This window comes from Pelodiscus sinensis, chromosome 2, assembly GCF_052426305.1.
Source record: "Pelodiscus sinensis isolate ZL-2025 chromosome 2, ASM5242630v1, whole genome shotgun sequence".
In the NCBI taxonomy this organism is placed as follows: Eukaryota; Metazoa; Chordata; order Testudines; family Trionychidae; genus Pelodiscus; species Pelodiscus sinensis.
The window spans coordinates 61,270,926-61,288,485 of record NC_143053.1 but is presented as its reverse complement, the minus strand read 5'-3'; the positions used below and the strand labels follow the sequence as shown (position 1 = coordinate 61,288,485).

Here is a 17,560-nt window from a genome sequence, read left to right as displayed (position 1 = left end):
ATCTACACAGCATAGATACATCTGAAAATGATAACAACAAACGTTCTTTCACTAAAAATTAAATCTGGTGTAGCATGCATAGCAAATAAAGCGGCCTTGGATGCTTTCTCGCAGGAGGTTTTTCCTTAAGCGTGCATTTGTCTAAAGAAATGAGGCTGCGGTCAGCTTTGTGTGGCCAGCGCTGTGATTCAATGTGACGCACAGTGAGTCTGTGCATATTCTTTTGGACTGCCTTCGTTACTATAATCAGGCAGAGTCAAATCGGCTTGTTGGTGACGAAGCCAGAAAAGAACTCTGGTTCCAGAATATGGCCTCTACTGCGGATAGCCACAAGGCAGCTGACACGATAGATTTCAACTGGCAGCGCACTGGCAACAAAACTTTACACGGTACAAAGAAAAGGTCCACCCTCCACTCTTCTGCAGTCTCCAGCCTTGGAAAATGAAGCCGATAACACCATTTTAGTCTACAGTTTGAAAATGGTAGCTGACATATGCAGCAACATGGTTCACCCCAGAAATCAAACAAGTAAGAAAAAAAAGAGAAGCAAAATAATTATGGACCTGCTGCTGTGAAATAGCAGGTTTACATTTAACAACATGAGCTACACAGTCACATCCTATTGGCTGACATTCTCCCAGGATGCATGGCAGTCTGTGCCCACTGCGGTATCACAAATGACAATTGGGCAAGCATATCTTATGCAGAAGTTAATCACAATAATGGAGCACAAAGTGTGGCTTAGCGGTCAGATCGTAAATGACAAATCTGTTTTACCTTCCAGTACCAGTTATGTGTGGAAGGCGAGCTTGGCTGCAGCTCTGAGCGATCATGCCGATAATCATTAGATGACAAAAGTAATGAGTCACATTATGATCACCAAAGGAGAATGGAGCTTATATGGGTTTGCAGTCTAACATTAAAAAATAGACACTCAGCCTTCCACAAACCCTGTATGAATGCTGGAGCTATACATTGAGAAGAATGACAACTGCACAATAAAACTGCAGCCTTCACTTGCAGTTGTCATAGTTCAGCAGACACCAGCCAGTGTTGCAGACAGACCAGCTGGGTAGCTTGGGAGACCTTCCATTCTGCACCATGAGGTACAGTAAATTATCCAGCACGGTAGAGCAACATCTGTTTCTGTGCTAGTGCCGAACAAACAAGGCAATTTAAAGCATACCAAGGGATAACCAAGCAGCAAATGAACATGACCCTCATTTTTTTCTCTTCTTACACACACAAGATGCTAAACTTTGTTATACAAGTGCTATCTAAAGAGGAAACCAGGCTGTTAGTTGATAAGGTATTGTCAGAGCAATTTTACATATTTCTTATAAAGAGAGAGATATCTCATAGTATTGTTATTTTTAGAACCCGCCTACTTCTGTCTTCATTTCTCTTATACCAAAGCTAGCACTCAGCTCTCAATTCAGTCTAGATTAAAAAAAAAACCTGTTTCAATATACTTATAAATATTCAGTCTTTAAACCTAATTTGCTATACTTAGTTCACATGCCTTCAAGCATTTGTCTTCCAATTTCCACTGAATAAATGCGTACTAATGAGAAATAGAGCAAGCTGCTGAGGCAAAGCTGGGTGACTTGAGCCTGGCCTGCCACCAGCTTGTGATAGGCAGGCAAATTGAGTTAAAATGAAAAGTCTTGTCAGCTGAAATGCAACATGGTAGCCAAACAGCAAGCTGTCAATCATGCAGCCAAAACAAGGGACTGCAGGTAATAAAAGGTCATTGCGAATCATTAGTACATTTGGCTTTCATATGCAAGTTAATTTTAATTAAACATGATCTCTATCTGTAAATGTTTTATAAAACTTATTGTGCATAATGGATTGTTAATTTTATACCAACATTTAGCAGGTAATAGGGCAATATAATTATTAGAGTGTATTATAGAAAAATAGCTATTGAGTATGCAAATATTTTTGGTGATAATTTACATCATGCACTACAGTGAACTAACATAAATTATAATATCTGAAACAAGTATATCTGAGGCTTACTAAGAACTGAGCTGCACTGACCAACACATGCTAGGGAATATATTTATTTTTTCAAATCCCAGTAACCTTTTTTATGCCTAACACTTGATTTGCAGATATGGCTCCTGTATATGGCTACTTTTAATTTTTCTACCTTTTCATATACATACAATTATTTTTCAAGCAATGCTCCTTTAGAAACAAATATCTGGAATTCAGCAATGTCCTGGGGCAAGAATATTTCACAATATGAATTAATGTAAAATTATAAAATTAAATAAAGAAAACATGCTGGAACAAAATGTGTGTTCAGTGCCATTCGTGTGTATTGTTTACTATATTAGAGCTCCATTGTGAGTCATAATGACTAGTAATGTATTTTACTCTGCATACACAAATAAGCACATTCTGGTTCCTGGAGAAATTAGGAGAAAAAGAGGAAACTGTGCTATTCCAGAAATACCTGGAAAAAATTAGGCCTGTGATTTGGTGACACAAACAGCTAAATGAAGGATTCAGAAGTACCTAAGTCAGTCCATACCGCTCCCTAGACTAGAAAATGTGTCCACAACAAAGACAATGTTTCTTTTGACAAGTCTAGATGACCTTTCTCCATATTCTGAAGAATCAAGCTTGTTCTCAGATGCTATGGTTAGAATTCTTTAAATGTACAGATGGGGCTTGATCCTGCTTTCTTTATGTACTCAAAACTGTTAGCGTAGCAGCTGAGAATTTTGGGTGCGCAAGCAGTGCTGTCTCAGCCCCACATTCTTCCCATATATATGACTAGCCTAGGGACACTTTTCATTCAAGCATTTATTTAATGCACCCAGCTGTATGTGGACGTCACTCTTTTTATTGTTTTGTGGGACAGCGTCTATTTCTTTATGACTGAGGTGCAAGAAGAACTGAAAGCGGTTTCTATTCATACAACATTCAACTTATTCTGATAAAAATTTTTAACAACCTTGTTACAAAAATCTCTGAGGCAAAATCTGGTGCCCTCACTCGCACCCAAATAGAAAAAATTCAGTGGTACTAACATACTGTAAGGTTTCAGGGATCATCAATCTGGATGATATATTTAATGTTTTTTAACTGTTCATTATACATTTTGCCTCAGATGGTTTTAGTCAGGTACTTACATTTATTTGATAACAGCACTGGATACAAATAATGAAATAGTTACTTCAAGAAACCTCAGCCCCAGTGAACACTGTTTAGTTTTTAAAAAGCTAAACAATATACAATACGACATACATTTTAAGTCCAGGAAAAGGCCACCTAGCCCAACATACTTATCCTCTTAATTTTCCTTCATACAATCGGCCTGTTTTTTCACTAGACCATCCAGTCTCATCCTCCAAACACACAATAAGTTGTTTTTTTGACCTAATTTAATTTTTTTCATTCTTTCATTGGGAACTTTTTCCATGCAACTATTAACTTTGGTATGAAGTAGTTGTACTCAAGTTCCCAATCAAGCAGATTAAATGCTTGGAAAGTCATAGACATTCTTACAGAGTAACACTGTCCATCTCCTCTACATAAATAAAGTTCTTTATCAATGTATAAACGTATATCTTCACTAACATAGTTCAGTGACGTTGGAATGAAGCCAACTTTGTAAATTAATATATAGTATGGTCACAGGATCAGTCTGTACCAAAAAGATGGATTAAAAACAAACCAAGTTTTACATTTGTTCTATGATGATCAACTCAGTTTTGAGAAGTTTGTGACACTTGCCAGTTAAGACAGTGCTGGAGAAAAGAGGCTTTTATTATTTGCAAAACAAGTACAGTTTGAGTAAAAAAAAGAAATTTTTTCCCATGCTGCTCTGCTAACATGTCTCAATGTTAATCTGAAGGGATTTTCTCAAGAGGTGGAAAAGCAATTTAGGTGGAAAACCAGATTCTGCCTCAGAGATTTTTGCAACAAGAGGTAGAAAAGCACATGCTCAGCTTCAAATGTAAGTGAGTCTATTATTGTCAATGGAACCTCGGTCTCTATGTTGTTCTTCAGAGGTCGTCCATTCTATAACCAACTAGTGACAAAGGAGCATTATGTCAAAGGAGATGGTGGAAATTTTCAGAGGCCTAAGAGTTACATGCCTGACTGACATTTGTCCTTCTGAATATCAACCTCATTAGCTTTTGTGATCAGATGTTTGTGCATTAGGAAATGAAGTGAGACCATCAACTCATTACAAATGCAATGCAGGCACTGGATGGAAACAACTTTCTAGGTCTACCAACAAGGTTCACTTTTGTATCAGTGACGCAAAAAACTCAGAAATTTCTTATCTATCCGCTAAGATTCTCCATATAATTTCAAAGTGTCATTCATAGTTATTATTAAAAATATTGGTTCACATTTGCACTGATGTTTTCTGTTTGTGTTTGCTTAGGAATCATACACCTGCTTTAAAATAAAACAAACAGAAACCAGTTTTTTTTTTAAAGGACTGAAAGAATAAAACTGTTTTTGGAAATAGTAAATTACATTTTGAGCACAAATTGAGTTTCCTAACTACTATTATTCAGTTCAAGAGAAGGCCCTTCTTGGCAACACACTACAGAGGTATCTGAAATGCATTAGCACTTCGGCAGATGCTCAGAATCAAACAACTTAATAGGCATATAAACTTTTTTTCAAATAATTGCAAAGCTTCGATTTAGCCTTTTGCATACTTTGCATAGTTAATTACCTAGGCTTTAATGTTTACATGCAACGAGAGTATCTACAGCTATAAACTACATAATTTATAATTGATGTAAATGGGTGTTATTATGTCAATTAAGCAGCTGTGTCCTCCACCTTCTCAGTAAACAGAAATGAGTGATAAACGGAGTTTGCAGAAAGATACCCTCTTTTCTTCACAACAGATAAAAATAAATTACCTAGGTAGACCAGGTTGTCCAATTGTTCTCTGGTGAGGTGGATGTTATATCCAGACCCTTTCTTTTGACCTGTTGACTGTAGCAAATGGTCAATTTCGTCACGCACCGCTGCAAGAGCTTCTGGGTGCCGTAGAACATAATATGTGGCCCAGAATGTAGCTGGAATCGTGTTTCCCACAGAGGCCCAAAGGAAGGCAAAATGATGTGCTGGGAGAAAATAAGTGAAAAGGAAGATTAATAGCGTTTATTACACTGATTAGATTTGCAGTGTGCTAATTAAAAGATGTTAGGACACAGACCCAGCCAAGGATCAGTGAATGCTAATGAGGACCAATAGGCTTCTGAAGTCTAATTTTCTGCTTAATGAGAATAGTTTGAAATGTAATGGTGGGGGGGGGAGGGAAGGAAGAAGGGAAGTAAATGCAGCTCAGTTATAATCTCTCTCATTATCACCATTAAGTATCTTGTTTTACCACCTCAGCCAAAAAAAAATCAATTATCATAGATGGTTGTTTCAGAGTAAAACATTTTATCATTAGCCAATTAGAAAGAACATAAAAAATTTCAAGGTCGCCATTTTGCCTTTTTATTTCAAAGGTCTATAGTAAATTATTTTATTTTAGACAAGCAATCATTCATAAGTTTCCTACCTGCTTTGTCAGAATCTTGGAGCAGCTCATATTTCTCTAATATATCTTTTCTGTCTTGTATCACTTCTGACCCTCCCATCCATTTTGCCATGTTCCAAGGTAAAAAATGATGTATAAGCTCCTTCCGAACCTTCTTGGTAGCTCCTAGCAACTGAATTGGTATGTTTGCAACTAAATAGGGAAAGTTGGCATCAAACTTGGTAAATTTGTCTCTGATTTCACTAATAACATTGTAGCCATCTGCAGCAGGATCTCTTCCATATAGTGTTATAAAACTGGCTTCAAACATTAGAAAGCTGCAGAACTTGTACATTTTTTCTGTTTTCCAATCTGTTGCTTGAGAGTATTTCCATTCAAATATATGCTGGAGATTTTTCATCATGTGGTCTGAAATTATGCCTAAAGCTTCGCCTTGCAGGTATTTGTAATTTCGTTGTATTCTTTCCTTAAGGTTTGGGAAATCTAACAAAGAGGGATAGCTAAAACTTTTTGATGCCATTTTATTAGCAAATTCAAAAAAATCCAGTTGCTTGCTATTTCTGATCACATAAACATACTGGAATGGGTCCATGATAAAGGTAATATATCTACCTGAACAGAAGAAAAAGAAGCACAAATACAGATTAGTTCTTTTGTGATACTACCATTAATATGGTAGCATAATAATATTCGCTATCAATTTAAACCATTTCTTCTTCTAGTGTTTCATGTGAGAAGCACATAGAAAGTTTCAAACTTAGTTTTAAAGAGAGAAATTACTATATACATAAGCCAGAAACCTTGTTTTTGTAGTAGACTAAAATGAGAGGTCAAGTGTAGATCAAGTTATTGTTTTGATAACAGTGCTGGGTGACTTATCATGGTACTTTGGAATCATATACTAAACTAGCATAATTCATGAAAAATACAATATAGCTTCATTATGTTTTCCAAAAGCACTGAAAACTAAACATTGTTAGATATCTTTTAATTGCAAAATTAAACAAATTTTTCCAAACAAATCATTCCATATGAAAGGGCAATACATTAGTAGTATGAGAGGGGATGAAGTGGAAAATATGCTAACATATCAGCAAGCAGAAGAGACTAAATTAGTTAGACCAGGTTAGTTGCAACAACCAAGGCTTCAATTATACAATGAGCTCTGCATACTTTATGGGATATACTTGGTCCTGCCTCAACATAATGGGCTGTACTAGATGGACTCTGGACTTGATGATCTACATTTCTATGATCCTACAGAATCCACTGAAATCAATGGGGGCTATCATGAGCCCCGGGGGCCACCTGCATGAAGACCCATTGCAGGATCAGGGCCTGCATTGTTTCCCATAACCCAAAGAAAACATGTCAACCAAAATACTTTCTTCTTCCATATTTTACTGCCTTAAGATTATCAGAATGATGCAGCTTTATTATAGTAGCAATAAATTATAAACTTGTGGTTTATTTAGGAAAATAGTTTGCTGTGCAATATACCATCATTTCAAAACAATGGAAAAGTATTTTGTGGAGTATGCTATTTTATCTTGACTCTAAACTAATCCCCCCCAAAAGAGAACCCCCAAAAAATCACCTCAGAATGCACTAACAACATATCAACCTTTCTTACATATGTAATCAAAAGAGATAGTGCTGAGCTGATAGCAACATTAGAGAGAGAATTGGCATTAATTTCTACTTCTTTTAAAAATGTTCTTTTTATTTGTTTGTGAGATTTTTTAGGGTTTATTTAAAAGTTAATTTTGTAGCTTCTTTCTTCCTGAAGATCAAGTATTAGTAAAGCATATCCTGTAAATCAAACTACTGGTAGTTTGTCAGGGATGAAAAGAAAACACACCTCCCAAAGTAAAATTAAATCTGAAATTAATATAGCTGGGCCCACGTTAAGTTCAAATTCACAGTAAGGATTTGTGAGTCTTGTACATGTTCTGTGAAATATCAACACTATCAAAGAAGAAAAGGAACAAATTTTACAAGGTTGTGAGGCCTAATTTTTGTCTGCTGAATGAGTGAAACTCCTTTTGACTTTAATGGGAGCTGCGCATGTGTAACAGAGGACAGAATGTGACTCTGTTTACATAAATTAGCCATTATTTAAAAAGTCAGCAATTACCCCTCGGTACCATTTAGTGAAATTCCATAGTTGTTTCATGTTCTCACTGCGGATACATATAGTATGGTGTGGTAATTATAAGTACATATCGGACTTTTACATTTCTGTTGAAATCAAGGGGGGTTACACAAAGCACATATCAAGGCAGAATTGAGTCTAAGGTCTTGTCAAAGAAACACTTCCGAGTGTCTTTAAGTTTCTCTTTGTTTTACTATAATGTAATTTACTAATTAAACAATGTGGCATTAGGATCTTAGAGTTACTTTCTGGCTTTTACTAAAAATAACTATGACAGGCTGGTAGCAGAATCAGGAGCAGAACTAAGGCTTCTTGACTTGACTCCAACTAGTAGAAAAAAAGATCTCCTTTACTAGACTGCCAGCCATGAATGCACTTTCATTCTCAAAGTGCTTCTTTTAACCTTTTAACTAGCCCAAGATCTTTGTTGGAGATCTGAGTGTTGTCAACCTTCAAGTACTCTCCCCACTCCAGCTGTTATACCTTTTCTTTCTGAAGGCCCTTACACTGAGGCCACTATCTTTCAGACCAAGGGCTGGAAATAAAAACCTTTGGAATGATTTTTAATAAGTAGACTGGAGCACTATTAACCCTAAATATGTTAGCTAGCTTTCCAACTTTGAGTTTACAGGGTAAACAATTTAAGTTAAGATTTTTAATTAATATTAATTTAAACCATCTGTGCACCATCTGCTTATATCACATGCAAAATACAAGTTTCTTTGTGATCTTTATTCAGACATTTAGCAAAACGCACATCAATTCTGATATTTTTTTTTAAATAAGTAACATGATTTTAAGCAAATGATTCCTCAAACAAACAACATCATTTTAATACATAAACTTAAAACAACATTCACTCAATGTTAGTGTAATTACAAACTTTTGTAAAGAAAAAACTTTACTCAGAATTTTCTATGATTAAGGGTGTTCTACAGATTAACATTTCTATAAGATACATCATTTTCCAGTTGATAAAAAAAAAGCTAAAATAAATTATATTTTTACAAAGTCAAATTCATCCACATCACTGCCAAAAGGTCAACAAATTCTATAAATACATGACTAAAAAACTCTGTTATAATATTTACAAAATTCTAATGAGTGATATTTAACCCATATATAAAAAAGGTAAAATTTGCTTGTTTTCAAAAATTTGTGCAAATTGTTGAGGTATTTCCAGTAGAACCTACACCCAAAATCTAAGATAGTATTTCTTTTTCTAAATAAAGACCAAAACCTACAGATCACCGGTTCTGGCTAAAATACTGTTGAAGTGTGACTAGCAACTGGAACCTTTAATGATTTCAGTCTTACCTGCACACAGAAGTACATGGCTATATCTGTTTAACAGCATGTTCTGCAAACTGTAACATATTTGTATGCAGTGTCAAAGCTTTGTTGGTCCCACACAAAGTAGGTGAAGTAATAACTTAAACTGGATTAACGTCCGTAAAAAGACATAACCTGATCCACCTTTTGTTTGCAACGTATTGTCAATTACCTAGTATAATAATGTACTAACATCCTGTCTGTCTACACACAAGCCCTCAGCAGCATTTGGTGAAACCAATCACCAAAGCTTGCTGATTTCTACTAGTTAATGTAAACAATATTAGAATTGGAAAAAAACCCTTCTGAATGGGGTAGTTAAGTTTTTTTCTCTCTTTTTTACATTTTAAATAATTTAATTTTCCACATTTGGCTCCGTTCTCATTTCTACAGGGCAATGTCTACGTATTAGTAGTAATAGGCACTAAATATAGGCCTTCCTATATAATTATTCAAATAATTATTCAGCACTTTAATAGACATGCCCCCCAAATACCCTTCAACTTCAGTTACCCTCAAGAGCTACCTCTTAGAAGTGAACCGGACAAAGAAACCAAAATGTTTGTGTTCACCACAGCTTCCATCTGAGCTATAGGAGCTACTTCCCAACTTCGCTAAAACGATCACACACTCTTTAAATAGTGGGCTTTAAATATTGGATCAATTTATTCTGAATCTACTGTGACAATTTAAAAGTCCTTGGCAGCTGTTCAATAGTATTTGTGGACTCTAAAAATCCTTTTTCACGACCTTTTGAGAAGACATATCTATACAGTAAAGTAATGCTCAAATTCCTTCTAGCTTAAACTGAGTCAACTCTTCTATTTAACAGCATAAAAACAAGTAAAAATAGCTGAATATTTAATGTGTTCCTGTAAAAGTCCTCAAATTCGTTATCCATCTCTGAACAGGACTTATTTCTCTTTCCAATCCTTCAGCTTTTATTACAGCCACTACAGAGAATGCCTAAGACATCTCTGTTCAGCTTTCACCATCTCCTCAGAACAAAAGACTGATGTAAAAGATATGAAAATTGTCAACTGCTGGTGAATCCTAGAACAGAAATCTGTATTTGTATGATAGCTAAGAAATTATTCTAATAATGCATGCTGGGCCCTTTTAAATGCTAATTATAAATGACAAGCATTCCATATGGTATATAATGGTGCAAGTTATTAAAATAATGTTTGCAATAGTCTTCAGTGCTTAAATAGTTAAGATAAATTACTTTTCATCTATTTTTGGATTGAAAGATTATTAATGGCATTTATGTATATTATTTTTTAAAATGTACTACAAGTACTATTAAAAAGGCTAGACACACTTAGTATAACAAGTATAAGATGTAGATTGTCTTTTTTAAAATTGAGATTGGTTAGTAAAAATATACTCCTACAACATCCAATATGGTTCCTAATCACATATCAGTATAAGTAGACGAAGACGTATCATGAAAAACAATGAAAAGACTTTTCGAGGGACTTAAAGTTCTTACCTAGTTGGCTGTCTTTTTTGTTCTTGAGCCTTATTAAGTAAAAAGGTTGGGTTTCAAAGTACTATCATATAGAAACAACTATTTTTTTTAAAGACTATCACATTTATGTAATCGTCCTCTTATTAGGAAGATTTTGTTGAACTGTTGACAATGATGTACAGTAGTGCTTCGCCAGGATGACGTTTGGGGAAAACGATTCTGCTGCACCACCACACAAAACCAATTAGAGAACTATTTTCTGCGACAGGTCAGGAATTTACATTGTTTCTCATAGAAAGATGTGCTTTTTAATTTCTTTATTAAGATGACATCCATGTCCCTTGCGACTTTTCGGAATGACAATCATTTGCTCATCACATGGGAAAGTACAATCAGTGAAATCGCATTACCGGTACGGGGCAATGCCAGAAACTCCAAGCATCGTACCACATTTTCCAAATGAACTACTTTGAAAACTGATAATTAGAACAATATATATTGATACAATTTTTTGACAAGACCTTTATTCACCCATCAGGGGGGTAAAGTAATGATAGTCCATATACAACAGGGGAAGTTCTGTTTGCACACACAAACATCATCTTTGTCAAATCACTGAGACATCATGAAATCCGGTGTGTCTCAGTATCTAAGATTATGATATGAAGTACTAAGCTTTAAAAAAACAAAGCAAAATGAAACAACCTTCCCATCAATATGAGACTTATCTTTTTAGTGAACTCTCAGCATTCAACATTTCCAATACTGAATTATAGAAAATGAGGTTAAAGTAATATTATGGGTGTGACATAAATTTACAAAACTTGGGATATTCCAAAATAAAGACAAATTTAGTTGCATAACTCACTTCATTGGTCTTACTACTTTAAGCACATAATGCACTGATCAATTAATTCCACTGTACAATATCTAGGGATAAAAAGAAAGATTAAAAGCAGATTTTTTTTCCATCTCACTGATGTATTTGTTAATTTAAGTCTCAGTCACAGATTTACTTTAACAAATCATAAACCTTTTTCTTATATTAAAATATAAAAAAGGGAGAAAGAAATGTCCCATTTACACAAAAGTTCTGAAGTGCATCTGTACCCAATTGTATTGGTATATTCATTAAGGCTGACTTACTTTGAGTTATTATTAATCTGCATTCAGAAGGAGCCATTATTTTATAGACTATGAGCATATATTAACAATAGTACAGTTTGCATTTCACTAAAAGTAATTTTTGTGCATGTGCTGTAGTCACTTTCTAAATTAAAGAATTTATTGTATGTTTCAAAACAACAAAATGAATGAATTATGATAATAAAACTAACTACTAGTAAAGATGCACATCTAAAAATTAATCAATTTTTGGTTACAGGGATAAACATTTTTAAAAATGAGCATCCTGTTTATAATCTGAAAACTTGAAATTGGTTGAAAGTGGTTTGGTTATTTTATTTAAAATTTTAAAATCTATCTATCTATCTATCTATCTATCTATCTATCTATCTATCTATCTATCTATCTATCTAGAGAAACCTTCCCTGCTGCTGGGAGATCATAGAGCAGACTCCATTTAAGTTCACATTTTGGTCTGAAACAATATGAGATTGGTAGATTAACTCCCCCGCCCCCAATTTATTCATTATAGCAATGTTAATTCATTATAAAACTGGTAATTTGAACTAGGATCAAAGAAGTTAGAGAAGAAAAGAAATTATTAAATAATTGAGTCCATCTACCTACATATTTTTAAAGTCACAAAAAAAGCATTAGGGGCCACCCTGATTCCTGTATCCCAAAGTTTCCAAATTAAATCAAGGTGATTTTTGTAAAACAGGGCAGAATTATGCCAAAAATTAAGAAAATATAAAGCATAGAAGTTACTTCATCAGATAATTCTCTTAGAAGCTATTATTATGCCATTGTATCTTAGACAGGAAGTTTCCATGTTCTAATCCTGATTTTATCAATGAGTCAATGTGTCACTCACATCCGAGTGCTCCTGTCAACCCAGATGCAGAACTGTGTAAAAATATATTCTATACAATTTTTATGAGTGTTTTCTAAATTTGATCTAAGGTTTTCCTGTGCAGTGTCAAGATGATAGTAGTTCTCATTTCTATAGAGAACACAATCTACAGTAAATAGCCTATCTACCTATATTGTGTGTGCTGGCATAATGTATGCATATATATAAACACTCACATTGTATATGGATGTGTGTAGAAGTAGATAGATAGACATGAATATGCAAATACACATTATAGTTTTTATTATATATAATATATATTGAAATATTTCATTTCCAAAGACATTTTTGTTGGTCATGTGGCTCTAAAACTTAGAACTACAGTGAGTATAAAGACTTTTAAACAAATAAAATTCTAAATAAAATATAAAAATGTCAATTTAATTGACCAAAAATTCAAGAGAAATAGTAAAATGCTTCTCACCAGCAATGTGTACAGTGAAAACATCTCCAAATTTTCGTTGCTGAGCTATCAAGAAGTTGAAAGCATCTTTCTTAAAAGTCAAGGCCTTCCCAATGAAAGGAATCCAACCATTTATTAATGGGGGTTCCCCAGTCCTCCTGTTAACATTAGAGAAAAGGGGATTAATTTTGCTATGATAGCAACTCATATATACTTGATTACATTTACACTCTCTCTCTTATATTCTTTCAATATAAAATGTACTGTAGAGAAAGTTCTTCATCTATGTTGGCAGGTTAAATCTCATCATACACCTCTGTGCAGAGAAGGCTCACTGTAGCGATTCTGAGAAATAAGACAGAAATTGTGGTGCTTTTACTACCCAGCACAATATCCTCCTATCAACCTCATAATGTTATATATATGTGAACTATGGAAATCTACATTCCATACAAAATCTTTAGATATGTGCAATGAAAGTTTCATGGCAAGAGCTCTCTCACATTGCATGTTCACATTGCATGTGAATATAAACTTTATCAGAAAGCAATTATAAAGGATTTAAGTAATTAGGAGGCCAACAGATCATAGAAAAGGGTAATACAGATACTTTAAACTCTGATCTATACCCCAAAAGGCTAGAATCCAAACTAAGCATTTAAAAAAAAATAAAAAATAAGGACTAAATTATTGATAGTTTAGTATGTGTGTATCTACAGTTCTTCTACCTGTAAATAGACATTCAGGCAAATAACTGCTTTACCATATAATTATGTACAGTAACTTATGAGAAGCACAACTGTGTATCACTTTATATGTCCACAATAGTAAAGTGACATTTTAAGTTATAACTCTTTTCCCTTTTTTAATGCTAACCTACTGTTCTAGTCATAACTGCAAGCTTCCTCTCTTATTACTGATTTTTAGTTTCTTGAATATGATTTGCATATACACAGAAAGACTATTTTAGAAAGGATGAACACAAATATTCACAAACAAGTGATTCTACAATCCATCTGCGAAGGTGACTTATACTACATGCAGAACAACTCATTCAGATTAATCACAAGATATTTACTAGCTTGGATCTAATCAAAGATCAAGGGATCACAAGCTTTACTACTGTCATACATAGCATGGATTTTTGTGTAGCTGGGTTAACCCTATCGTAGTCTCCTATTTTTCCTTAAACTGTTACACAGTTTGGACCTCCCTAGTCTGACACGCTTGGGACCTGACTGGTCTCAAGCCAGGGAATTTGCCAGACTAGGAGAGGTCAAGGCTTCCATCCCAGCCATCAGCCTCAGTCTGAGCACTAGCCCAGGCCAGGGAACTCCACATACATGTCTGGCCAGCCCCTGCTCCCAGCTAGGCTCTCTTGTTCAGCAATATCTGGAGTATTACTGCACCACAGATATTGCCAGACCAGAGAATGCAGGATTTCAGAGGTTCAACCAGTCACAGAAAATCAAAAAGAAAAGGTAAATGTGCCATATTGGTATTCAGCTCTTTTAAAAAAAATAAAACTTCTTGTTTTGATGAATGCACATTAAATAAATAAACCAAATGACTTAATCTCTTCCTACATTTAATATACACTGAACACACTCCAGTTCCTAAAAAATTATTTATACAGTAGCTTCGGATAATATCTTTTTCTTTTATAAGTGCTATCCTACGAACTGGAAAATATTTTTGCAGCCTAAAAATATTCATTGGATACTATGACTGGGGTGGAGGGATAGTTGCAGGGTATTTCTCTTTTATACTTTACTTACCCAAATAAACACATCATGCAAACTCTAGTGGATAATACCAGCATTATTTGTTCAAGTGGCACAAAAATGGTCATGGAGAAAGAGAACTTTTTAATGGTTAATTCTATTTAAAATAAAAACAGGAAGAACTAATCTGAGATTAGACAAAGAGATCACCAAACCTGCAACTATGACATCTTATACCATTCCCTCAATTATCCTCTCAAAGCTTGTAAGGAATCTGGATGGTTTACCAATTTTTTCAGACTATTAAGTTCCAGCAATAGCCTGCTTTCACTTCCTGGGTTGGACCTTACTCCGCATAAGTAACATTGTGACAAATATTTAGATAGGCTTTTTGTCATATTTTAATTTAATGCATCTAATTTCACCCTCCATGCTCTGTCATTCGGTCAAAAGCTGTATTCCTCACAAGGTTTCCGCGGGGTAAAAAGGACGCAGCTCAGAAATCCAGGGGAAAATTAACTTAATGCTCCAAGTCTGTGGGATCACATCAGGGAGACATTTTACTATCACAAAGACGTGAGGGTCATCGTTTGCTTCAGACATGTTTAGCTCAGCAGCAATAAGCTTAACACTGTTAAACACTGTGTCAAGGCTATGCGTATTTCAGAGGAAAATATAACGTTAGTTCAACTTACGACCCATAGTAGACTGATAACTGAAATGAGTCTTCATTTTTACCTTTACTTATCTTAAGAAGATGGAGGTCACTTTAATGACTTATAGATGTCTGCCACCACACAGTAAAGGGAATAGAGAGCACTATATATATTTATTGCTTCCAAAATATAATGCTTCACTGCACAAACTTTAAAGCAGTATAATATACCTGATTTGGGCTTCCTACACCATTCTCATCTGCAATAAAGATTTCAGGTATATATCTGAGAGTGCATATTGACTAGAAATGATAGGCTGGTTTTAAGACTAGTTGGAAGAGCCATAAAACAAGCCTCTAGAAACATTCCTTTCTTCCTTCCTTCTCTTAACTCATACTTCACTTTTTTCAGCCATTATAAAATATTACAAAGGCCAAAGTTAGGTTGATTGAAATGAGCTGTTAATGTACATATATAAGAAATATCAATGGTTTTAAACACTTTCTTCTCGGCATTTAGAGAATAAAAGTACTTTGCTCTGACTTTTTTTTTTTTTTTAAAAAACCCAAAACCTTATTTTGAACTGTTTAGATTGCAGTTTATCAGTAAAACCAAGTTGTATTCAAGATTTCAGAGCTACGTACTAGCACTGATGTGATTTCTGCATTATAATGTACATGACAAGTCAGATTTAGCCTAATTGTTATAATAGTTTAATTCTCAGACCTTTACAACATTCCTATTATAGCTTTTTAAGGGATCATCATCTTGTGACCTGTGTTCCTAGGTAACTTTACTTATCTGAGAAGTATCACTGAAATCAACTGGACTAATCAGGCAAGTAAAGTTTATCACATATCAAAGTGAAGTTTTAAAATAAAACATGAGAAACATTTATTGTAATCTATAATTGGACTAGTTATGAGTGGGAGTGAAAACCATGCTATTAATACTATCAACAATTATTTAAAGGAGAGGGAATTTAAAACAGCACTAATACAAAGTTTTTTAGCTATCATATGCTGTTTGTAAACAGTATACAGAGTTTATAAAAATGATTTTTATTTGAAAGTCAATATAGTTCCTCATTACCAGATTACAAAATTGTTATTGTATCTATTCAATGCAAGCAGAAAAGTGTTTGAATTTGTTGACTATCTTTAACAGATTCCTGTCCGCTTTGGTCACCAAAAAAATTCAATAATTGAATGCTCTGTGATTATTAAACTACTAAGGTAACACATTATTTAAAAAAATGTGAAGATCACACTTTTGTTGCAGTCATGATCACCAGCAGAGTCTATAAAACAGAGGCTGATAATGGACTTGAAAAGCAAAAGATGTGCAGTACAGCTAAAATTCAATAAAAATACAAATTAATTAAAAAAATGTAAAGTGCCAAATCTTTAAATTATTATTTTCTTACCATTAATATAATGGAATTATTTGGGAAATCTAATTTGGGACATTGTTCATTATATTCTGTGAAAATGAACAGACTTTTTCACTGAAAAAAAATAGATCCAAAAGTTTGTAGTATTATTATATGTTGCCAGTAGACATCTCCAGTATGAAAAAGTTATTTTTCCTTATAAAATGTATAAGGCTATTCCTTGGCTGTAACTGAGAGAAGAAATTTTGCCATTTCAGGAGTTATTTGTTTTCTAAAAGACAGCAGATGCCTACAATTCATCTCCAATTTATGCAAAAATCCACAGTGTATCTATTGGTATAGCAGATGAACAGGTTAATTTTTCTCTTTGCACATAATAAATCATAAGTGTGGTAACACTCATAGTTGTATTTCATGAACATAAACCTTCTGTTTAATAATATGTGTTTACAACCAGAATCAGACATATAGTAATCTCTTGCCTGGGATAAACATTAATCCAGATCTGTCTAGAAAAATTATACAATTCATTACCATAAGTAATCTCTATTGTGCCCTGTGTTTAACCTTCATCTTTTTTCCTGTCCTATAATCTTGCAAATCTACTGGTTCTGTGTGATTGACATCTGGTGTTAACACAACATCCACTGCACAAACAACAACTGAAAAAAGTTCCACATGAAAGTGTCACTCTGTGGGCTACCAGTGATTTAGCTGAATACTTCTGAACAACTTTCATTGAAGGAAAATAAGTATCTGATAAAGACCTAATAATATTTCTGTCATGGAGAAAGACCTTTTCATTTTGCAAAACATCATTGCCAAAAATGTAAAGTTACTCATTTCAAG

The 17,560-nt window shown here is 34.2% G+C and overlaps 1 protein-coding gene across 8 annotated transcripts in view; it reads right to left on the bottom strand.

The window, feature by feature from the left end:
- CYP7B1 (cytochrome P450 family 7 subfamily B member 1) overlaps window positions 1-17,560 on the bottom strand; it is a 172,890-nt gene that overhangs the window by 15,213 nt on the left and 140,117 nt on the right. For 7 of the 8 annotated variants that reach the window (XM_025180016.3, XM_089776244.1, XM_089776243.1 and 4 more), the window contains 3 exons: window positions 12,960-13,096; window positions 5,558-6,148; window positions 4,908-5,114 (listed from right to left, as the gene is read on the bottom strand). In XM_025180016.3, the coding sequence (XP_025035801.1) occupies window positions 4,908-5,114; window positions 5,558-6,148; window positions 12,960-13,096 (935 nt within the window). The remainder of the gene's footprint in view (window positions 1-4,907; window positions 5,115-5,557; window positions 6,149-12,959; window positions 13,097-17,560) is intronic. The other variant, XM_025180018.3, reaches the window with a different exon arrangement.